The sequence below is a fragment of the Lycorma delicatula genome, chromosome 4 (assembly GCF_047948215.1).
Source record: "Lycorma delicatula isolate Av1 chromosome 4, ASM4794821v1, whole genome shotgun sequence".
In the NCBI taxonomy this organism is placed as follows: domain Eukaryota; kingdom Metazoa; phylum Arthropoda; class Insecta; order Hemiptera; family Fulgoridae; genus Lycorma; species Lycorma delicatula.
In genome coordinates this window covers 178,557,510-178,584,615 of record NC_134458.1, presented here as the reverse complement: position 1 = coordinate 178,584,615, position 27,106 = coordinate 178,557,510, and the positions used below count along the sequence as shown (strand labels likewise).

At 27.8% G+C, this 27,106-nt stretch overlaps 1 protein-coding gene and 1 long non-coding RNA gene across 4 annotated transcripts in view; one reads left to right on the top strand and one right to left on the bottom strand.

The window, feature by feature from the left end:
* LOC142324112 (G-protein coupled receptor Mth2-like) overlaps positions 1 to 27,106 on the top strand; it is a 142,057-nt gene that overhangs the window by 94,621 nt on the left and 20,330 nt on the right. For all 3 annotated transcript variants that reach the window (XM_075364775.1, XM_075364776.1, XM_075364777.1), the window contains exon 2: positions 8,366 to 8,444. In XM_075364775.1, coding sequence (XP_075220890.1) covers positions 8,366 to 8,444 — 79 coding nt within the window. The remainder of the gene's footprint in view (positions 1 to 8,365; positions 8,445 to 27,106) is intronic.
* LOC142324113 (uncharacterized) lies at positions 448 to 27,104 on the bottom strand. Its single transcript, XR_012756218.1, has 3 exons — positions 26,917 to 27,104; positions 2,943 to 3,031; positions 448 to 999 (listed from the first exon to the last, which is right to left on the bottom strand). It is a non-coding gene; the product is annotated as an uncharacterized LOC142324113 (long non-coding RNA).

Genomic DNA, 27,106 nt, shown 5'->3' with positions numbered 1-27,106 from the left:
TTATCATACAAAATAATATGTTTTTATTATTTCCTAACTGTACATTAATAATTAAACAATGTTATCAGATAATCTTAGCAAAAAAAAAAAAAAAATTACTAAAATGCTTTAATCTTTACTTGGAATTATAAAGATAAGGTTATATAAATCTTAAAATATAATACCACAAACCAATCCTATTGATAGTACATGTTTAATAATACTAGGACTCTTTTACCCAACCTTGGAGACAATGAAAACATATACTGAATATAACAAGTATCTGGTATATACATTAAGATTAGATAGACTTATGTACATACAACTGTATGTGTTGTATGTGCTGAATGAAAACATGGAGTAGAGAAAAAAAATTTATTTATATATATATATATATATTGTAAGTGTGTTCAACAAGGATATTGAGAGATAGCACACGAAAAAAAGTACACAAAATAGAAACTCAAATTTAAAAAAAAAGAATTAATTTAATAACAATTAAATTATAAATACCAATACAATTTCAATTTACTAAAAAACTTCATAATAACTAGCAGAAACTGATATTGAATTAACAGTATGACAAAAATAAATAATCAATTCACTCAATACAATTATTCACTTTTGCTGATTACCAAAGAACTACCCTACACAATGAAAGTGACAATATTCTGTTTATTTATAACAGAATATTGTCACTTTCATTCTGTTCATAAATTCACAGCCAATACACCAAACAGCTACTTGTTATCAACCACTGTCCAAAATTGAATACTCATAATGCACTCTTTACTTGTTTGTTACTCTGAATTCTCTTGCACACTGAACACTTTTATCACACACTAAACCAAACTCAAACTTTAAAACTGTCACTCCGCTGGTCCCCAGCAGTATTTATATCTCCTGACCTGTAATATCAGTATCCAACCTGTCCTTTGATTGTTCGAGCATAATTATTTCCGTTGTTCTTCAAGATTCTTCTTTCTTTATTATCTCTCTTTCTTCTTTTTGGAGGCTTCTCTACCCATAAGAACATAAACAACATTATATAATTACAAAAAGAAACCTATTTAAATTTCACTTCATTACCTGACTTTCATAACTACAGATAATAACTTAAATATAAGATTATGAATAATTCACAGTTAATATAATAATTACGTAATCATAATAAGGTAGTATTAATTTTACTAAATAAATTAACAACCAACAATAACAATAATATATGTGGAAAAAATCAAACAATACGTAAAACCTGAAAACGATTCGTCTCTAATACAAGAATTCCGATGATGCTTTATTCTCAAGGACTACTGTATTATACCACGTATATAGTATATACGTGGTATAATACAACATATAAATAAAATGTGTTTAGTTGCTTCTACAAAGCACAACTTTTTTACATACAAAAAAATGTTTTATTTACGCATAACTTAAACAGAAAGATCAAGTTTGATAAAAATGTTAAAAATATTATAAAACTTTTGCCCACAGATTCATTTATTGTACATAATAAAACAGTGACTACCCATGCTCAATTTAAACAATGTTTATAAGAAAATGTTTCACAACAGAATGGTGTAACATTAATTCGCTTGTTAACAATATCTAACAGATTTACTTATGGCTTCAAGTACATAAAACATCTGAAGTACAGAAGCCATTTGTTCAGTTGCTTTTTCTGAGAGTAATAATACTCACTATACAGCTTGTGACAAGGGAAAGCATAAATTGTACAACCGTATCATTTACATTTCAATGGGTTTGGCATGCTGATGTACAATATATTTGCTCTGGTGAACAGAATGCTGTCCCAAAATTTATTATTTCACTACTCACTTTTCCCCATAAGCCTGCCATATTTTTGGGAATGACTCATGCCAATTTGCCAAGTAAAATAAATTTTACCATACACATAAGATAAAATCCAGAATTTAACATTTGAAATGACATATCTATATTAAATTTTCTTCAAGCAATCAATCAAATTTTTTTATATAATAATTATTCCAAAGAATTTTCTGTCAACCACCAACTTTTCAGAGTGGTAGCATTTCTGCATTTCATCAGGAAAGTTGTGGGTTCAAATCTGGTCATGGTATTTTTACAGGGAAAAATAGTTTACTTTTTCTTTAATTTTTTTTTTTAACACTGGATTTATACTTCTTTTTGAAAAATTTAATTTTAAATTTCATTCACTCACCGAAATGATTTTAAAATAAAAATGATTCATTAAGTGAGTAAAAGTAAATTTTATAGTGACTGTAAAAACTTCAAAATTTAATTATTGCTATTACTTGTATTGTCATTTGCTTTAATGATTGATAATTCCGGAATTCTATATCATCAAAATGAATATACAAGTATTTTTTTTAAATTTAGTGTGAAAGTATCACATTGATTGAAAGGGTAAGTGCTGAAATTAAACCTATGAATCCATCTGGAACTTCATTTTTGGCAATTTTGCTGAACCAGTTTGAGTTAAATGAAGAAACATACAAAAAAAGGTACCTTTTATTCTGGAATCAAATAATTATGTTTTGCAGTTGCTTAACTCCAAAAAGTAAAACAGACACAAATTGAGATAATGGTAACAAACCAAAATAACAACACTTATGAATGAAACGCAAAGTTAACATAAAAATAAAATGAAATATTGGCAATTATATTTTTAGACAAACTAATTAAAAAGGCCTATTATACACCACACAATACTTGCTAAAAGAAATAATACTCTTCTTAATTACAAGAAGATTTACTTAAAGAGTATGAAACGTTTTATTACAAAAAGCATGAAATTTTCTATTTAAAAAGCTGATATATTGAGAATAGTACACATATTTTTTCTTGTACATATTTGTACAAGAAAAAATTGCAAAACTATACACTATCCATTTAAGATAGTACTTCGTAAGCATTATACTGTTTACCAATAAAAGAGATTAGCTTAATATTTTTACTTCAAAAATCCATCTTCATATTTCAGTAGAAACTATGGTTTAAGAATCATTCAAATCGATCAAGGTGTTCCTCAATTGTAAGCAAACATCTGCACAAACAAAAAAAAACAAGGACATTTAGATTTACAAATAAAGGTGATTATAAGATAGTACTTGCTTGTATTTATAAAGTCTCAAAACATATATATATATTGAAACTTATATTGGTTACTTTCATTCACTGGGCAGTTGTGTAGTGCAATCTTTCAGTAAAATTCTGTACTAGCAGCTAATCCTGCAATTAAATTGCAAAAATGAGCGATCAAGGTAATTATCATACGCAGTCTACATTGTGAATGATAAAAATACGATTATTAAACTGGAAGCAAGGCGACTAGAAATTAACTTTTCACGATATTTTTCATCCTTTATACGTCTAGGAGCTAAGCGTATAAAAACAGTGTTACAGTTGATACAGAACATTTGTAAAAGCGTAGTTGCATTTCACGTACCGGCGCTTCGGAACAGACGGCAAGCGTTGACATTTCGCTCGATGCAAGTTAAGGGATTGTCTTTATTTACGGTAATATTACCGTACCGTAAATAAGGATAATCCATCAGTAAACAAAATATCGTCACGTTTCATCATAATTACAAATTATCGCCAAAGGCCTACTAGGTCATACGACAAAGAATATCATATTTATTGCATTCTCCTTCATTAATTTTCAATCGGCTGTTATAAATATTCTACGATAAAAAAGTTATGTTTAAAAAAGCAAACAATACTTCTAATACAAGAAAACATTGTTGCATTCCTGTAAGAAAAATAAAAAAAATAACTGATTAGCAGCTGGCCTATCCACATTACTAACCTACGCGTTACCAACTGTCGTAGTCGTAAGATATTCTTAATTTTAATACTGAATATTTTTCCAATAACAGTAATTATTATTACTCAAAACGTGAACGTACAATTATGTAAAATTATATTAACATATTAATTCCCATTAGACGAACATACTCGTACGTGAACGAATACAACCTTGACGCTCTTCTTGTTAATTTTATTTCAAAGAACACTGACGAACGATAAACAAGCGCTCGTTCAAATAATGTGGGCCGGTTTAACCTAATATGTACAAAATCGAAAAAAATTCACATTTTTTTGTAGGCCTATATTGCTAGATAATACTTTTATTAGAAAGAATTCAGCTATGTCAACAACTTAGTTTGTATTATTTATACAATATATATATATATATATATATGAAAGGAAGCACAATGAAAGTCACTGAAATCGTTAACGTACTACAAAAACAAAACAGTACTCGCGAATATACCGCCTGTTCCTCAATGAAACGAACGAAATAAGAGAACTTCATAAATACTATTATATTACCAGGATACATACATAAAATAGTAAATTTTAACATCTCTTAACCCTAAAACATTCATCTACGTAAAAATTACGTGAACAGTGCGTAGTGAACATCGATCAGTCACGTGCTATCTTCAGCAGATAAGATTTTGTAAAAGTAAGTACGCTTTTTTTACATATGAGTAAGTAAAACCTATAGATTTTGTATGTAAATTTTACGTATAATGAGCAATGTCAGTTAAACTTTCTACGTATAACGAGTAATAATGTATGTAAAGTAGGCGTTAATTGTATTTTTGATGAATAATGTTTTGGATATGTATCTATCTATATATTAAAATGCAATATCTCGCTTTTCTTCTCTAAGAGTTATGTCGCGTAGAAACTGCGGAAGAAATCCACCACATTTTGTTTGAAGAAGGTGAACCTGGAAGCCAGGTTGAAGACTGCTGTGAAGTAGATTCAGATTACACCGATGCAGATCCAGACTCTAATCCTGAGGAATCTGGAGAATGAACTTTCGCTTCAAGATGATCCAATTATTCCACCAATAAATCTTGACGTCTACAAATGTAAACCGGAAAAGAAAAGATCAAACAAAAACGAAAACTAAGATCAGGTTCTATGGAAGATGCCAATCCAGTCTTGAATTTAAAAGAAGAAAAATATTATGGAAAAGATGAGTATGGATGTGCAAACAATCCTTGTGGAAAAGACGGGTATGGGCAAAAAATCCTATTTCTGACGCAACCGGGAAAAAAATAACCAAAAAGAACATAGTATATATTCGACCCGGACCAGTTGGAAGAGCCACTGGAAATTTCGTCTTTATCTTTCCCTGATGATATAAACATAATTATAACCCACACGAATGAAAAAATTCGCCGGCAACAACTTAACTACGTGGTCAAGAAAATTCTACATTAAATGAAATTTTTAAGAAGAATTTTACGGGTTACTTGGGATTTTAATTTTGGCTGGAGCTCTAAAAATAAACCACTTATCAACTAATATAATATTTGATACCGCATTATGTAGAAACAAATTTATTGGAACAATGCCGAAGAATATGTTTAATTTTATAATTAACTGCTTGAGGTTTAAAGATACGGACACCAGAGATGAAAGATTGAAAAACACCAAACTTGCTCCTATTTCAGAAGTGTGGGATTTATTTATTAAAACCCGTCAAACGCATTACAGACCGAGTTCATATTTGACTACTGATGAACAATTACTAGGTTTTCGTGGTCGGTGTCTCTTTAGGATATACATACCATCGAAACCAGAGAAGTACGGAATTAAAACAATAATGATGTGCGACAATTCTACAAAATACGTCATAAATGCAATCCGCTATGTTGGCAAAAGCACTATTCCCGCAAATATCTCTGCCGCCGTCTATTTTGTGGAGTGTTAGTGAAATGCGAAGAGAATTTCACAGAAACATAACCACTGATAATCGATTTACGAATTTGCCACTCGTGAAACGTCTTCTGGATGACTACGGACTCACCATGATTGGAATAAAAAAAATAATAAAAAGGAATTGCCTTCAGAACTTATAAATATAAAATACGAAAACCGAAAATCATGTTACAGCATGTTTTATTTGAAAATTACATAACTGCTACTTCTTATAAACCAAAAGAGAACAAACTTGTAACATTAGTTTCTTCAACGCATGAAGCTGCAACGATTGATAACATTTCCGGGAAACCTGAAATAATCAAAACTTATAATTAGACGAAAGGGGCCATCAAAATGTGCCAATGCCACAAAACGAACTGTGAACGAAAAACAAAAAGGTGACCTTTATGTTTTTTTTATGATATGGTCAACATCGGCGTAATTAATGCATGTCATTTATTTGTCAAATTTTGTAAAAAAGATTTCAAATAAATTAAAAACGTTGTTCAGACGAATGTTTCTACTGAAAGTATATGAACATTTAACGACCGATTGGAAACTTAGGAGATAGCAATCACCGACATTAAAACATCAAACCTGAGGAATAATTGAAGAAAGTTCAGGTGGTGAAGGACCATCTACTCAAAAAGGAAACGATTCTAAAGAAGGACCAAGAAAATATTGTTATTTGTTCCATTACACAAAAAAACGAATGACCCAACAATATCTACTGTGCCACATGTAAGAATCTCATATATCGTGAACACCAAAATAAAGTTGTTTGCTCAAAATGTTAAAGAAATGTATGTTCCATTAGTAATTATATATGTTATTATTAGTTATTTACTATTACATCTTAAATTATTAACAAGAAGTTCTAAAATTATAATGTTGTTCAATTTAAATGTTTTAATTATTAATACTAATGCTTGTAATGAACGTCTTTGACTGTAATTAAGTTTAAAATATACTATTTTATATTAGCGTTATATTTATCATTTTAATCCATCTTCATATTAGAGTTGAGATTTAAAATAAAATAATATAATTTTTACATATAATGAGTAATGAAGGAGTACAGGATCAGATGAGTGTTCTAGGGTTAAAAGAATTTTAATAAATAATAAACTAATTTTTTTTAACTTAATCTTATTTTACAAGATTACAATAGATTTCACAGAGTAGCTTAGAAACCATAAAATGTTTCACCCGTTATCATTTGTACATATAATTAAATTGTTAGAGTTTTTTATCTCATTTAATTCTAAACATATTCAAAGTTTGGATAGTTGGTTATTACCGACATAACTTAGGTTAAGTACACGAATACCGCATTAAGACATTAAGTATTATAAAAGTATGTACAAATTCATAATGCCAGAACATAAATATTGTAATTAATGTTAAAATATAAATATAAAAACTCTATGGAAATGTTGATACAACTCGTGTCAAAGTTAAATTGCTGTTGACACATACCACACCTCAAACCAGCAATTATCCACCGGTCACTACACTAACTATTAGTAGCAACAACTTATAAGTTTTACCTGTATCGCATTCTTTCTTAATCGATCACAAACTCATTTACATTTACAAACTCAAAAATACAATTTCAACCGATCGTAAAACATCACACAAAATTAGTAAAAATGATACAGATTCTCTAAAGAGGAGGCTCATCTTTTTACAGTATTCACTGCCATCCTTAGGTTTCTTCATCCCCACATACCCCAAAGGTAAAATCATTAATAAAGAAGCAGCTACCTCATTACTACATGAAATTGGCTACAAAACATCACAAATGGGATCGATACAGTAGGTAATGTAAACTAGACCGATTCTTGTCTGAGGAATGAATAAGGGATATGGAAAAAGGAGGGAGTTATTGATCAACCTACAAATAAATCAGAGTCGTTTAAAAATCACATTACTTAAGTAAGCTTTTACATTTCTTTCAAACCCGTAAATACGAGTACAAACTTCACCTTCATTGTGTTTCATCAAAAAACAATGATAATTATTTCAGTAGAGATCAGATATAAAATAAACAGGATGCAATTAATGCTACGTATGTTAAGAACATACAATTTATGATTTTAACAAAAGCGGAACGTATATTACAATTAGTTGAGCTAGAGAAAGAATTAGAAGCACATGTTTTTATATCTATCTATGCTACTTATGTAGGGCATTTATTATCTAGTTTTAATTAGTTCCACAGTTATTGGGATTGTTTAAATACATTATCCGATTATTTCCTTGTTAAAAAGATGTACAGCATCAATAAGACTGTACTACAATTACAAGTTCCAATAAAATTTCATGCAAAATCATTGATCCCTTTCAGTCTGCTGTAGGTATAAAATGATCATTGTTAAGGCATTGGATAACGCCCCAACGTATTACATAATGTTCTTTGGTGATTTGATAATCTGTGTATACAGAACACATTCTTTTATTAATGAATAGATCTTGGTATAACAATTTTTTATACTCCTCAAAACTTTTATTATGACAAATGGAAAATTTGTAGCCAGATTTCAAATATAAAATTAATTTCAAGGAATTACATAAAGAGAAAGTAATCTATTTAAAATGTTATACAAAGCATACAAAATATTAATATACTTATTTTTGTTTCTTTTTTCAGCATACAGCGTAATATTTGCATTTCTTTCAAGTTTTTTTTGGTTAAACGTTATGTGTTTTGATATATGGTGGGTGTTTAGGTAAGTACATTCGTAAAAAATAATATATAAAATGCTCTAATTTTAAGCTGAAAATTTTTTTCAGTAATTTTATTAATAAATAATTTAATATAATAGTTTACTTAACTAAAATTCAAAATTGTTGCACGGCTTTTCCTCTTCTTATTTTATAAATTTCTGTATTATACATGATGACATTAATTTTAATTATGTGTCTGTTAATTAAAGAATATTTCAATAAACAAAAGGTCAAGGTAATATCTACGTTTAGATTAAATGGAAATTAGAGTAATTTTATACATCAGATAAGCTATCTCAATTATGAAACACACATTAAGCAAATTACTAAGGATAACAATAACCATAAAACAATAATATTAACATGCATTATATTACTTTTTTTAAATCTGTAAATATATCTTTAACAGAAAATATAAATATACTTAATTTAAATAATGTTTTTTTAAAATAATGAATTAACAGCAGTCTGAATAAATGTTTGACTTATTCATTACTGCCAACAACTTAATAATTATATTCTTAGGTTTAGGCAACACTAAAGGAATTTTAGGGCAAAATATCTGTTCTTATTACCTATAAAAATACATACAAGTTTTTACTTATTGTTGATCAAAAAAAGTTCATTACAGTACTGTAATGCTGTAATATAAACAGCATTTGTATGTGTGTGTGCATTTATTATAAATAAACAGTTGAACATCAGGATGAATATATATATATATATTTAAAAATAAACAGAAAGACTAATCTTAGTTTTTATTAAAAATAAATCTCAACATTTCTTTTTACAGAGGGAACTTAAAATAAACAAAATAAAATCCCTTTCGGCACGCCAGGATGTGGAGGTAGATTTCACCGATGCTAAGTAGGGGATAAAATAGATTTTCATCTTAAAGTTAAGGAAAACTTCAAATTTAATCAATACAACAACGGTTGCATGTGAAAAAAGTTTCACATGTTTAGCATATGACAAGCCCCATCTTCTTACAATTCCAGCAACATTTTGGTCATCCCTTGCCGTAACGATTGGTCATAGCAAAAATTATTTAAGACAAAAGTTTTAGGTATTGTTTAAAGGACTAACAACCTCTTTAAACTGATTCAGTACTGTGCTTATTAAGAGAGGTATGATTTTTTTGTCTTCGAAACCCCATTTTTTTCATCCCCCTGGGCCAATGGTTGGTGATATCAAAAAACTTTATGTAAATAAGTTTTAGGCCCGTATCCAAAGAATAATAGGAACTTTAAATGAATTTGATATTTTAGTTAATAAGAAAGTTATAGTGATATTTTGTTTTTTTAAAAAAAGCCCCCCTCCCATTACCAATTCCATGGTCCAATTTTATTCATTAACGAACTCAACCAAGATTTTGGGTCATTATATTTTATGTATCAATTTGAAAATCATTGGCACAAAATCACAGCTGTTATCGTGTTCACAAGAAAGTGAAATATAAATATATAAACTTTTGAACTAACAGTGGTTTTGGGGTCTGGAGGATGTGAAACGCAAAGGTATGTGAAAATTTTCTGGAAGTCGAATTATAGTACCTATTATAATAGGTAGCTTTCTACCTAAAAGAAAAAAGACCCAAGGCCTTTTAAGAATTTTGTACTATTATATTACAGGCAATAATTTAAGTCACTGAGGAATATTCAATGTTATTAAAATACATATAAGCTACAAGTTACATAAAACCGGTAATATGCTATAACCAGTATGACGAGTTAAATACAAGCAGACAATACAGTATTATGTAATTACAATGAGACATCAGCATATTGCTATTTATAATGTACATAAATCAACAAGTAATTCCAAATAATTCATATTATATAATATTGCATTTACATATCTGCAAGCAGAATGTGATCATCTGTACCAGGTATTTGAATTTTACGAATCCACTTACAGTTTGTCTAATCAAAGGAAAATATTAAAAATTTTTTAAATTCCCGTGATTTATGAACATTTTTAATGAACATTTAAATCACTTTTTAAAAGTGATTTATGAACATTAATGTATTTATTTGAGAAATTTCCCCTTCAATTAATAAAATAAAGCTGAAGGAAAATTTTTTTAACAAAATTACAAATTATATATAAAAGGAACTCATAAAAATGTGACTTTTTTCTTAAATTGTTGTTTTAAATAAGCTTTTTTTAGCATCAAAATTTTTTCTGAGAGATGTTAAGAAAAGATCAAGGAAATTATGATTATCAAATTTTCTCAACAATTTTCATGTGAATAAATGACTGGTAAATAATTTTATCTAATAAAAAAATTAAAAATTCACTTTTTAGTTCAAACATGCACCTCTAGCAATGATTTTGTCAACTTATCATGAATAATTTAATTCAGGTTATACATGTATTTACAAGTCAAGCTTATTTAAGTATATTAACTGAAGTAGTTTGGTCACTTCCTAATCTATTAAGTAATGTTTTAAGTTAACAATAGCAATTATTGTTTTATGTATTTTGAAATTAAAAAAAAAAAATAAAACAGAATATTTAAAAAAAATAAAATTAGAATTTAATATAAAGATAAACAAAGCCTGCAACAAAATGCTGAACTAGCCTGACTAATTTCAGGTTTATTTCCATTTAATATCCTTTTAAATGTTCACAAAGTAAAATTTTCTATTAAATTAACCTCTGATTTCTTATACTTTTACACTAAAGTTTTTCCCACAACTTTAAAAATATATTTAGGTTTTAATCTGTCTAATTTATATTTTAAAAAACGACAAATATTATAGAGATTTCATAAAAATGTTTTATACTTTAAAAATCAACATTTTCAGTTTGACGTATCTTTTTTTTGTAATTTTTGGAACGTTCTATTTAATTTTGTTCAAAAGTAATGTTGTTTAAAAATGAATCCTCTTTTTGGTTTAGTATCCCCACAAACTAGAACTCCCCAATCCCTTAGCCAATTGGTTCTGAAATTAAATAGTATAATTATCCTATATTAAGGAATAATCCCAACTTAAATTTAGGTATTTATTTTCAGGAATTGAACACAGAAAGTGATACCACAGTTTTAATCTTCAAATAATAGGCCAACAGACAAAAACATACATTCATGCATTGAGCTTGAGCACCATACTTATTGATATATAAATTTGAACTGTAAAACTCAAAACTTAGAAAAATGAAAAATGGTGGAAATTTTGTCCTATAGTCATGCTTCCCTTCTTATAATAATCAAGAAAGAAAAACTAATTAATATTAAATTAACCTAAAGTGAATATTAGATAATTAAAAATAACAATTTTAAATTCTCATTTATAAAAACACATCACGCAAAAAAAAAGACACATGCAAACTATATTTAATAATTATTCACATTATTTTGCAATAATTTTTGGTAAATGTAATGAAAACAGTTTCATGTATGGAGAAAAAAGATAATTTGTTTTGTAAAGCACAAAACTTTTAATTTTAACTAAAGGTAATAGTTTCATAAAAATAAATATGGAACCTACAGCAGTTTTTAATGATTTTATTTTGTATTTCAGATTAATATTCACCTTAACTAACTGTAAAACTATAAATAAATTCTGCTTTTGTTAGATTTTTAACTGAAATATGAAAATATCTCGCATCATTTAATTTTGTACATTTTTTCAAGCTCTTTGCAACTTCCTTATACAGTGCTATTAGTTTCAGTTCCCATTTAAACTAAACACTTCAATTCATGATAGGTCTAATTCCCAACTTTTTTTTATAACTCTTGTCTAACCAAAAATTTCAATTGGTTATCTCCAAAATTAAATCATTTTAATGCTGCATTATTATCTCCTTTAGATCTTACTCTGTGCCTAGATCCATTTCTTATTGTACAAGATGTGCGATTTTAGAGGATTGAATTTCTTGAAATCCCTCTCTGCTAATTGTGAATGATAGGGTGACCATTATCATTCAATCAACCGTCCGATCCATTATTCCATAGAAGTAAACTGCATCCATAATATTTTTCCACAAGTTTTCAAACTGAATGATTTTACTTTTTATCTGAATCATTTATGATGAATAGCAATCTGATATATCATAATAATCTTACAAAGATTTGGTAATGGTAAATTTCAGTTATTTTGAATCACTTTCAGAAATTCAATGCAGATAGTATGCTTTGAAAATAGTTATAATTAATGTCTTTATATATTAGTAAAAGAAATAAACCTCACAATCTGGATACACAATCTATATTATTTCTAATAACCTTTTACTCTTTATTCATTCAAAAAACTTCAAGTACACAAATTCATGGATAAAAAAAGTCTGGAAATAGCAAAGGATTACTATACTATACATTCATCCACAACCAGGTTAAAGTCTTAATGTAAAACACAGAACAAATATGTACAATTAAGTTTTTTTTTTAATGAAAATTGTTATAAAAAATCATTCTAATATTAAATATTAATTAACATATATGAATTAACATTAATAAACATATATGAAATCATAGGCAAAAATTAAACTCAATATTTTTATCATGTTAATCACTGCAGTCATATTGACTATAATTATATTATAATATTATTATAATATATAACGCACAGGTTGCTTTGGTCACCATTCCCATCTAACCAGATGGCTCAACTCTCAGGACCCCCGCACTGTATGTTATCCTCGTGGTTGTGAGAATAATACTGATAAATAATAATTATAGTATTCAGGCTTTATAGAAACCTGAAAAAGGAACTAAAATAAAAAAGATAGAATAACAGTAACTATTGTAACTCAAGTACACACACCTTTGATGATGAAAACTTCATAACTTATTTCTTTGCTATGGTGGCAGAAATGTAATAATGAAGTAAAGATTAATCTATTTTTTCCTTAATGAATATCTTTAATTCACAACTTCACCCTACTTGGGAGCTAAGAAGAAATAATAAATATTACTTTCAAGGGAGCTAGGGTCTCGGTCTTCCCTAGGATAACACAAATGTATCTGGCAAATTTGAAAGTAACTTGTGTTGTCGGTTCTCGCATGATATGATAACAAACAAACATACAATCTTTATATATATATATATATATATATTTCCAAATAACTGTGATCTGTAAGATCGAGAGTGTATCTGATTCATGCAAATTTTAACCTTCAACCTACTAACAAATACCACATTTGAATTTTGAAAATCGGACGATTGTTTGCAGAGATATTATAAGGGCACCCAATTGCACCTCCCATAGCAGCACCATGGGATTACCCCATTTGTTACAAATTGATGGTAATGATTGGTCTAGCCACCCACTAGATGCCTGCATACCTCACCACTCTAGACTCATACGCAGTCCCCATGGGAAGCCCATTTCTGTTAACAGAAATTTTTTAAATCTATTTAATATTAATTTATTTAATGTAAATTTAATTCTACTTTTTTTGTAATATTTTTCATACTACTGATTTGAATCATTCATTTCAAACCCAGCTCACACAGTGATAAAGACTCACAGTTCATTAATTCAATTCATTAAAGTTTGTATATATATATATATACATTTTTTCAATATGAAATATAGCAAAAAACCTTCTCAGTTATGGCAAGAAACAGCGATTGATGGAATAGTTTTTTTTGTTTATCCCAAACAAACAAAAACCCACTTCCTCTTTATATAATAGTACAGGTATAGAGTAGATGATAAAAAGGAAGATGTTCCACTAAATAAGATAAAAAAACATCACAAATTGTAGAATTTCTGAATTAAGGGAGTAAAATTACAAAAGATGGAAACAATAAAGAAGATAACTCAAAAAGCAGACAACTGGCACAAAACAGATCCAGCAAAAAAAAACTTTTCTATTATCATGTGAAATTAAAAATGTGAAACATGTTCATAAAAATATTTATATGTTGTGCTTTATGGCAGAAAATTATGTACAACAGCGAAGCAATAAAAACAAAAAGAGGCCTTAAAATGTAATGTTGAAAATTAAATGTATCAAAAAGTTTCATGAGTAATAATAGAATGAAGAAGTTTATGGGAGAATCTTGTAAAAATTTGATTTTCCTTATGTACTAGATTTATATCTAGGTTTGTGAATTTTGTTTTTGTAATTTTTGAAACGCAGAATAAAAATGTTACAGGAAGGGAAAAATTGGAATATAAAGGCAGATTCATCGAAGATATAGGATGTAGATGACATGTTGAAATTAGAGGTTTGTGCAGAATGCAAAGGAATAGAGAAATGCATAAAACCAATTAAATGACTATCAATAAAAGAAATTTTAGTATTAAGCAGTTTTCCAGTATTTAATTATTGCAAAAGATCTCTTTAAAAATTCACCATATAAAGAAAACTTTAAATTGTCGTGGTATGATAGTAAATTACCCAATTCCAGGAAATCCTTCTGTGAATTAATCAATCTTTTCCTATTTATCTCCTCTTCCATGGCTAGATACCATAGAAACTGTGTCATCTGCCATCTTCACTCCATCTGTGATGACATGCTAGCATGTTATGGCAACTGATACAGCACATCGGAGTATAAATCAGCCTGCAGATCTACCCTTAGACTATTCCCTATTTTGAGGTAACATGCTAAATTCAAGGATGAAATTTCTGTTCCACTCTTCATAAAATCTAACAAGGAACAATTTCAACAACTAAATTTACTTTAAAATTAATGAAATAAGAAGAAGTCTAAAAAGTAGTGAGGCTTTTGCGCACAAGATAGCATTAGCATCCCAAACCTCAGAGTACAGAGTCACAATGGTCAAGCTGAACGTCATTTGATAGCTGGCAAATTTGAAGCTAGTAGATGTGCAAAAAGTGCTGGAATTCTTATACTCAGGTATAAAGTACTGCGCCATGAAGATGAGTGAACTTTCCACAAAACTGCACTACATTTTACAATTTTACTTCAATAAAAGCACAAATACTGCACAGGCCTGTGAAGAAATTTGTACTGTTTATGGGCAAGATATGTTGTCAAAAGCAATAGCCAAAAGATTGTTCAGTCGCTTTTGTCTTGAAAATTCCAATGTCCAAGATGCTCTTGCAGTGGGCAACCAATCACAGAAAAAATAAATGATCTTAAAAAGTCGAGGAAGATCGACACGTAAACAGTAATGATATCGCCGATGACTTAAACATCACCAAACAGTGTTAAATATCTACAGAAAGCTGGCTATTAAAATACGCTCAATGTCTGGGTGCCACATGATCTGACTCAGAAAAATTTACTCGATCGAATTTCTATCTGTCAATCTCTACTGAAATGTAACAAAATCAAGCCATTTTTGAAGCTGCTGATCATGAGTGATGAAAAGTGGATAACCTATGACAACAATGTGCAAAAAATATTGTGGTTGAAGCAAGGAGAAGCTCCACAGTCTTAAGCCCACATTGATGCCCAGGAAGGTTATTGCTTTGCATCTGGTGGGTTTGGAAGGTATCATGCATTACAAGTTGCTGCCACCAGGCAGAATGATAGACTCAGACCTGTACTGTCAACAATTAGTGTTACTGCATCTAGCAATTCAGAAGATATGGTCTAAATTGGCCAACAGAAAGGGTATAGTACATCACGCTGACAGTACCGGACCCACATACATTTCTAACTGTTAGAAATTGAGATAACTTAAATGGGAAGTTTTAATGCATTCAACAAACAGCCCAGTCTTAACACTGTTAGACTATGATTTGTTTCAGTTTCTGCAGAACTCCCTAAATGGTGTTAAGTTAGTTTGAAAAGAGGCCTCTTAAAATCACGTGTCAAAATTTTTTGACCAGAAACACAGAAGGTCTATAGCGATAGGATTATGGTATTGCCAGAAAAATGGCAGATCATAAAAAAAATATGGCGCATATGCGGTTTCATAATGTTATTTTCTTATTTTCTAATAACAATAAATTTATTCTCAATTTTGTCCTCAAAAGACTCAATACATTTTAGACAAACGTACAATTAAGTAGTAGAATTATTATTAAATAAAGCTCATCAATTTAATTTATTTCAAACTTCATTTTGTTGAGATTTTTATGCACCTTTACTACATAAATCAGATATGTTATTTTTATGCTACATGTTCATACAACTTTCCATAAATTACAACCAACATAATGATGGCAAAGACAATAAAGCACAACATTGTACCTCTATTCAGTAATTGATCAGTTTTGACATGGTATATTTTTATTTACATATAAATTATTCGTAAAAGTAGTTGAAAAAACAACGAAACTTATAAGCATTTTAAATTAAGCAACGAGTTACTGATAAAAAATTAAAAATAATTGCAGATTATTATAAAACTGTTAACAATAATGTACACAGATAAAATGTTATAATAGATGAATTATCACACAGACCGCATCCTTGGTCAACTAGGTATACAACATGTTTTGACAACAAAGAAATCGGAAAAAATGCCAATTTAATCTCCTTTTGGTATAAGTATTTACAAGTGTAAATAAACAGTAAAGATTGTTATTTCAATAAAAATAATCAGCAAATGATAAGTGAGCAAATAGTACAAAAAGCAAAATAAATATTTATAACACTGTATTACATTATATTATTAAAATGTTTAATGTAGCTTACAAGTAAATAAATAAAATTGTACTATGAACAAACAGATAATATACTGCCAACTTCAATTTTTTTTATAATTGTAATATCTAAATCAGAAGTTTTATAAACTTGTCATATGTATAACAAGCAATGTACATACTGTAGAATTTATTTTAACAGTGGGATGTCTGTTATCCAATCATTTATCAAAAGGATGAATGGTTATTTGAATTCCATCACAAAAATGGATTAATATTTAGGTAAAAATCAAATTTTTTTAATAATATTTTTCAAGTAATCTTGGGTCTGTTAAATAACCACTTCTTTCATTTTCGACAGTATATTATGTAACTTAATCTTTTCTGTACTTAAGTGCAGAATACCATTTATTAAAAAAAAAAAAAAAAAAAAAAAAAAAACAGTTTAATGAGTAAAAAATACAGTAGCTGAACTCTGTTCCTTTTTTCTTTGCCTACAAAAAAGTGACTCAACAACATTGAAAGCAATAGTTTACCCATTCACACTAACAGATATGCTATGATCTGTTAGCAATCAATCTGTTACAATCATGAGCAATTAGATGTATAAATAAGCGATAATAGTCCTGAGCAAAATGGTAAACTACCCAATCAGAGGGAATCCTTCTAAGAGTTGATCACTTTCTTCCTTTATCCTTGCTGAAAATGTCAACATTATCAGGAGAAAGGTTACAAAAAAAACAAACAAAGTATGCAAAATCATAAAGAAAGAAAACACAACAATCTAGAAGTAAACAAAGTAATATCATGTTAATTATAACATACAAGACTGACAGGACACCAATTTACTTACAGATACAAAAAATATATACAGGCAATTACCACAATAATATCAATCTTTACAAATAATCTCATAAAGAGAAGAGGACATTCACAAAGATTTTACCACAAGATGTAAATTTTATATACAACATATAAACCAAAATCCGTTTTTTTACATGTTTCATAAAATATTTGCTAAAAGTTGTGAAATGTCTGTGTTAGTGGAAAACATTTTTTTAACATCATATTGAATAACTGTCACTATGTTATACTTTCAAAACAATTTAAAAGTGTATTAAGTTGATGTTTTTAAACACAATCAAGAAAACAAAGAAGACTGGTCATGGCAAAATCATTGGAAGGCAAAATCATTTCCTGGGAAAGAAAGAGATCCAAAAAACAACATTTCTCTGGTTTCATCACAATTAAATTCTGGTAGTGAATGATGGTAACAGTCTTCAAAAACTGTACACATTAAATGACTTAGAATAATTTTAAGACAGTATGATAATAAAGTGCGAATTTACTAAAATAAATCAAATCATATGTAATATTATAAACATTTGGAAGTAAAAAATATTGCATAATATTTATTAAATTAGAAAAAAAAAACAACAAAAATTGAAAGAAAAAAGAATTCTGTAATTGTCTATTTATCACAAGATATTTACAAACGAATCATCAGATTTATACTTGGCTTTACCACCTACAAATGTATTATGCAAATATAGCTGCAACCTACATATACAGTTTGAAGGAAGGTGCCAACCATTTCAGCTTGAGTGTTAATAAGTTATATCTAGAGTAGAATTTAAGAATTTTAAGAGCCTTGGCCTTAACCAGTAATCATATCACATAATAGTTTGGCTTTCGTACAATTCATGGGTAGGAAACAAGCATCTTCACACAGTCCTATAGTAAAACTGTTAACCATTTTACAAAATAAAAATAACAGACTTGCCTCACCAGTTTACTAGAAGGTGCCACAGAAACATTATAGATGTAGCCAAGGTGGTGGCTGCCAAAATTTCCCATTGAATCCTTGATGGAGGATAAGGAAATAAAAAAAATAGTGAAAAAACAAATATTTTATTTTATTATACAATTGGTCATAATAATAGCACACAAGACAACATAATTACAATTGGTGCATAACACCATCTAAGAAATGAGTTGGTATGCTACTTACAAATAAATAAAAAAAATTTACTACCTCAGTATTAATTATCCTGAATGGATCAAGGGAATGGTAAAACCTTGAGCAGAGCAGAATTACAAAATTAATTATAAATTTAAGAACTCAGAAGTTTTTTGCGTCCTTATTATACTTATAAATAACAAATACAAAATTAATAACAATTATGCAGAAAATTATGATTTTTTTTTAATTACTTTTTTAAATATTAATATTTATAAAAACATATTGATAGAATATCATTTCTGTAAAAGAAAATATTATAAATTAGAAGGAATAAATTTTAACGAACAATTAATTACTTAATGGAAATATGTAAGACCCTCTTTCTCTTACAATGAATAATGATTTTTTTTTTAACAGAGGTAACACAATTATAAATTTAAAAAAACAAGGATAAATTATAGTTTTTTAATTTATTAATCATCTGTTTATAAGATTCAAGTTTGTGACTGTATAAAACAAAAGATATCCCGTTTTTGAATCTTGAAAGTTCATTTTGACTTTTTGAAAGAGGCCCAAGAGATGTTATTATACATCAAACGGGGATGTATTACACAGGCACAATAATCAAAAGGAATGATTAATCTACAGAGTAATTTCCTCTGGTTGGAAAGATTTAGATAGTTTATTGCTTTGCTTAGGATCTGAATTAGACTTAAAAATAATAGTACAAGTAAAAGGTTTTTGTTGTGTTTTACATGCCGACTACAATTTAGATTAAATTATAATTTTTGCAGTAGAAGCTCATCACAATAGAACATTAAGTCATAAAAAAGCCATTAATATTAGAAGGCAATGAATATTTCCTGTTCAACAATAGTCATTATGCATTCATTAAAAATGGAAAAGTCACTTCTAATTTCTAAGAACTTTCACAAGTAATCTGCTAAGCCAAAAAAACAACTTATATGTAATCAGTGTCCTAAGACAAAGATCCCTTTACTAGCTCTGTTCAGGCCATTACAATCTCAATATTTACTACTTTTATCAATGTTTGTAGAATCTAACCTATGATCACAATTTTATTTGACGATTAAAAAGGCTTTTAATTTTAGACAATCAAAAAGCATATTAAAAAATGTTTAGTTTTGGACCATGAAAAAAGAATATAATTGTTATTTAGAATTGAAATTTTACTGACAGATTATGTTTAAATATATTCCAATGGACGAACTATAATTTCATCACTTCTCAACAGTCATCATCTCAAGAAGGCAAACATCTCAATAATCATCACTTCTCGATAATTTTCATTTCCCAGTGGTAATACGATACACATATATTTTCTGTAAAGGAATATCATTACACAGAAATATTTGGAATATTTAATCAAACAGATAAGTTTTTACCACTTGATAAAAATCAAAGGTTTAATTGGCAGTATAAATCAAAGAATATTCTCATTTGTCATTGTGTAATCTCATCTTCTTCACAAACGTTTATGAACATATATTAATATAACTGAGGTTGCTGAAAACTTTTAAAAAATAATCAAGAATAACACATAAATAATGAAGATAAGAAAGAAACAAACAACCAAGCTGCTGTTGGGATTCTGTCAGCCCTGCAACTTTTAGTATTCCATTATATGTGAATTCAATTTTTTTTTTTTTTTTTGAGATTAAAACCTAAAAATTAACATGAATTAATAATAGTAATTAAAAAAAAAAAACATTACTTTTAAACAGTATGAAGATTGCTTTTTTACCTTCACGTGTATGTTTTTTTCATCAGTTATTTGATTGGACTGAACTTATCTATTGCTACTTTTCACCAATCTTTTATCAATATACCTACTATATCTTATATCCATAATTATGTTTTATGCATTATCATATTAGTCTTTTCTTACGTTTTTACCTTATACACTTACTTCTATGACTAAGTTAAATAATCCTGGGTGCTTTAATAAATGGCCTTCTAAACTCATTTATTTATTTTTTTTTTCAACACTGGCAGTCTTGATGTTACTTATGTCGCAACATAAGATAAATATATTTTATGTATAGTTAGTTACTTAATCACAAGTAACTTACTTAAGTAAAGTTAAGTAAGTTACTTAATGAAATATTATTTTGTTGTAGAGTTCCTAATCAGGAATCTACAACAAAATATTTATGAATTATGTAAATTTTCATAACAAATCAATGGTATGAATATATTTTTTTTTGTTTTTCTGAACATTTATTAAAAACTAACGACTTTCTAAAAACTCTTGAATGCATTAGCATTAATCAAAGGGTATTCCCTTGTTTATCCTTCATCTACCATCATTTCTTATTTTGTCTTAAAAAACTTGTGCTAGCATGTATACTTATATCCATAAAAACATATAAAAATAGTAAATATTATTGATAAAACCCACATATTATTAAATACTGATTAACCCATATATCTACTTTACTGTATTAAGAGGAAGAGGGTTTTTGTTTGTTCAGGATAAACAAAAAATTATTCTATCAATTGTAACCAAATTTTTACCCACATTTCTTGTCACAACAGAAAAGGTTTTTTTTTATATATTTCATTTAGAAAAATTTTTCTATATATATAGAAAAATTGTTCTATATGTGTGTGTAGAAGTGAAGATTTACCAGTTGAAGCACAAAGTTTAATGAATTGAATTAATGAACTGCGAGTCTCTATCACAGTGTAAGCTAGGTTTGAACTGAATGATTCAAATCAATGAATAATATTACAAAAATAATAGAATTAAATTTAAGTTAAATAAAATAATATTAAATACATTTAAAATATTTTTGTTTAACAATAATGACTGGTAACAAAAGGAGTGCCCCTGAGGCGCTGTTTTGGAAAGTGCAATGGGGTTCTCTCATAATATCTCTGCAAACAGTCATTTGATTTTCAAAATTCAAACAGGGTATTTGTTAGTAGATTGAAGGCTAACTTTTGCATACATTAGTGTACCTGATACAGGTAACCATAATCTGTTAGAAACAGATTATGGTTACCTGAAGATTAAGATTAAGATTATGGATTATGGTTATTATAACAGATTATACTTATATGAAGTATGTCTGTCTGTTTGTTATTGCATCACGTGAGAACCAACGTGATTACTTTCAAGTTTGCAGGACACATTCATGTTACCTCAGGGAAGGTTTTAAGCCGTTGACCAAGGACTGAGGCCCTAGCTCCCTTATGGATTAAGATATTAAAAATATTCATTATTTTTCATCCCAAGGAGGATGAAGTTATGAATTAAAGACATTCATTTAGGAAAAAATATATTAATCCTTTTATTTCATGGTTATATTTCTGCCACCATGGCAAAGAAATAAGTTATAAATTTTCCATCATCAAAGGTGTTTAGTTAACATAATTACTATTATTCTATCTTTTGTAATTTAGTTTCCTTTTCAGGTTTCTATAAATCCTGAATACTATAATTATTAATTATCAGTATTATTCTCATGGCCATGTAGATAACATACAATGTGGGGGTCCAGGGGTGGAGCCCTCTGAGAAGATGGGGAATGGCCAGTGAAGTGAGCTCTGCAGCCATGGGGTAGGTCCCTTGGCTCCAGGAGGCCCCTGAGTTGGCTCCAGGTTTCACCTGGACTGATCTGAGCCCCAAGGGTTCAAGGGTTTTGGCTAGTAGGGCCGGCTAATTATTAAAAAACCATATATGGGTTGAAATCAATCCCTATAGAAATATACTGGTAAAAAGTAAAGTGAAAATTATACAGTCATACTATCGAACAAAGCATCACACAATTTAAATACATTTAATTTCAAATTTAAAACTGTTATTAAATCTGTTTTTTTAGTCATAGGATGTGATATAATATGACTGAAAATATCAACTTTCTCATAATAAAGGACAAAAAAAGAATGTACTTATTCAATAACTGAAAGCTTACTTCTTTGCTTTTATAACAATTTTGTCATTACAAAACATTAAGTGAAACTTTTCATTCTACTGAAAAATGTAACCAACTTATTTCAATGTGAAAATATAAAATATATATTTTTCTTCATTAAGGGATTATTTCATTTATTTACACTAATAAGCATTAGGCTACGTATAATAACAAGAAATTTTACATTTGCAATTCTACTTTCTTTATGACAAAAATCTATTTATCTCACAGAATAAATCTAAATCTAAATCTATTTATTTCACGGAATATTTTTTTGAGGATTTCAAGTTGCAAGTTGTATTATAATTACTATTTAATAATAACATAACTGGTAATAAATAATAGAATATATTCAATTTATATTTACATATTTATTTCTACTAAGACCATAATTCTTATTACATATATCTTTAAAAGTAATTTACACACTTTTTAATAACTTTAATGTATTTTATTATTTTTCAAAGAAAATCATCTTTTTCAAATTTTACTTATTCTCTGATTATAGTTTCATTGCTGTATTTTATTATAAATATTTTTTCAAGTGTAAAGGATTTAAATTTGTTGCTGTTGATTTCAAACACTGGCATATGTATATAATTGTCTCTTAAACATACACACATATATATATATATATATATATTAAAACATAATATTTTAGCATATATTTAACTTAATATTTTAGCAAATAAAATACATTCTGACAAAACATATTTATGGAGATATAATGAATTGAAAAATAAATATGGCTGCCATTTTGTAATTTGCAAAGGTATTTAAGTCCTGATTTTTTTTCTAATCAGTTCTAAGAACTTTATTACAAAGACACTTACCAAATATTAATACGATTCCTCTATCCAAACTTGAAGTATAAATTTTTATATAAAAATAACAAAATGCAGACAGGGGAACAAAGGAGAAATTGCCATTTTTTTCTAGGGATATTTTTTGTTTAGTTGTAAGTAGAATCCAAAAAAGTATAGCCAACCCACCATTTTAAAAATAAATAAATATATATATATTCTTAGCAGAATTTACATACAGAGGAAATATGGACTACAAAAAATTTAATTTAAATAAATGGTATATATATATATATATATATATATATATATATATATATATATATAAATGTTGATTTCAATACACACCCACACTCAAATATTACTACTATTATAGTGTAAAACGGTGATAATATATCTTCTATGTAAAAATAAGTATTTTGGTAAAAATAATAGAAATAAGCTTAAAAGGTTTCAGTAACAAAAAAGGTTGCATAAAAATCTTTAGTATATTTTAATTCAAGAAAATAAGTATTAGGAAAAGATAATTAAATCATAGTTAGGCTGTTTTTATTATCCAAAAATTAATCATCTTTCACTTAAATAACAGTTTATCAAATAAATTTATTGCATCATATTAAAATATCAGTATTAAAATTCTCTGTTTAATGTTACTATTAAGTCAAATATTTAGATGACTTCGATTTTACTGAAAATCGGCGTTATAGAAGAATGTTGAAACAACAGAATTTGGAATGAAATCTTTTTTTAAAACAAACAGCGTAGAGAAGTTGTGGCAGAATCTTGTAAAGAAGCAAACTAAATTGATGGATCACATATTAAGACATCCTAGTTTGGTTAATTTGATAATAGAGGTTGTGTAAATGGAATTAAAAGATTATCATAGGAGAGAAAAGAAAATAGTATCAGAGAAGTCAAAATGCTGTTATCTTCAAAAAACTTATCTGATGTAATTTAATTATTGGTTTTCAATTAATGAAACTGTCTCTAATAAGTGGAACACAAGCCAAATTGTGATAAGGCTAACAATCTGTTGTGAGGCAATCTATACTTATCGTAATAAACATATAAAAAAAAGTACAGAATACAATTTCCTAAAAATATTGTGTAAAATGTTGTAATAAAAGATAATATAAAAATGTTAAAAAATATAATAGATAAAGAACTTTACAAGTTAAGATATTAATACATAATCCCTTATTCAAATATTAGTATCAGTAAAAAAAGAAAACTTAAAATTTTTTACTTCTTTAAAGGGTGTGAATTAGGTGTTAACTAAACATTAGTACTATAAAAAATAAACAATTCATGTTAATCAAAGATAAGCAGCAGTAACATTATTACACATTACTGCATTTTTTTATCATTTACCTACAATATTTATGTACAACTATACACAACTTTCTAATTAAATATTTATCTTGTTTTATATATATATATATATATACACACACACACACATACAGAGAGAGAGAGAGAGAGAGAGAGAGAGAGAGAGAGAGAGAGAGAGCTTTATAATTTGCATATTTATGATCAACAAGGTCTTAAATTAAAATATAATGTAAAAACTAATATTGTTAAATATCACAACTTAATTAATCTTCAATACAGTACGTTTATAAAAATACTTTTAACTTACTGGCGATAATCACATTATGCTTTAATAAATACTGCATGCAAGACAAACATTAATCAATGCAATATTGCATGCTAATGCTAATATATAAACTAATTTAAGGATTGATTCAAAGAATCAGGAGTATGGAAACTGTTAACTGAATTCTACGAAGTAGATTTTTTCTTTCAGAACTGAAAATTTCAATTTTATAACTCTTATTAAAAAAAATTGTAAAAAAAACATGATATCACACAAATTATCAAAAGGAAAACCAATAAACTAGATACATTCAATGATAACTGATTACTAATCATTATTTCTATACATAAAGCTACCACTTCCGTAATTTCCCCATTGAAAAAAATAAATGTATGTCTTCCACCTTTATTTATCATAAAATTTACTGTAACTGAAATGACCTTCAATGTGTTCCATTCTTTTCAAAAGAATGGAATGAATGTGTTCCATTTTTCAAAAAAAATTATTTCATTTATGTAATAAATCTGTAGTACACTGACCTTGATACAGGAATATATCTCACGCTTAATCATTTTACAGTTAATATAATCCACAAAAAACTAATTTTATAAAAAATTTAAAAACACTAAGAAATGAAAACAAAATCAAAGATTAATTATGACAATTAAGAATAGATAAGTATGAACAGCATAATATTTTATCATAAAACATGTTTTCTTAAGTAAATTAAAAAATATATAACTTATAGTATCATTTGAACAAGAAATTAAAAACATCCATATTATATTTTCTGTTTATGTACATATCTTTTAATATGATATTTAATTTTCATGTATTAGATCATGAAAAACATGTAAGTACTATCTTGTAAAAATAATGACTAGTGAAATTAGCAAGAAAAGATTACTGCAAAATATACATTTTCCCTGAGAACGTTCATGTTTTTTCTTGATTAGAATGTTAATGCATAACATGAATCAAAGTTCTTAACCAAGGAAAATATCTAACCTGTAACTTTAAATAAAAAAACATATCAAAGCAGTAGTTAACAGAAAGTAACAATTATTTTGCAAAATATGTAGTACTAAATCTTCGTACACGAAATTTTATTTAACAGACCGTATAAAAATATAAATCATGTAACAACAAATGCATCACTCATAAGGGCAGTCACCTGTTGTAACGAACATACATACAGTTTCGGTTAAGCAAAACACGGAAGATTAACATTACAATTTCTTCTTTAAAATTAAAAATATCACATTACATAAAGAGAAAATGGTGATTCAGAATACGTGCGCGAAAAAAAACTCAACAGTAACTAGACCATTATTTGGGACCGATTAAGATTGTCGAAACCAATAATTAATTAACTGATTTGAGCAGTACTCAAGTTTCACATCCAGAGGTTTGTAAAACGCGTCCAAATACTGGTGCAGCATTTATTAATTGATAAATTAATTTTCTCACACGAACCCTTCGAATTCAGTTCAATTGTAATAATCATGTAATTTTTTTTTCAAATAAAAGATGCTCGATAATACAAAAAATAAACTTCTAAAATGTAATTTCTCAACGCATTTCCCACTACTTTAAATAAAAAGCAAACTAACCACGGCTAATAGTAATCTAATCTCACTACTGATGCTTACCCGAATGTTGTCAGTTACTTAATATTTATCTTTCTTGTGTAGCGAATTCTTATTATCTTGACTTCCAACATTATCAAGTTCTTCCTTACATTCACTATTTCACTAATCGATTTACATTCTGAATCATTTAAATAACTGTCATCTCTTAAATATATCGATCAATTGCAATGCTATACTTAAACTACAATTA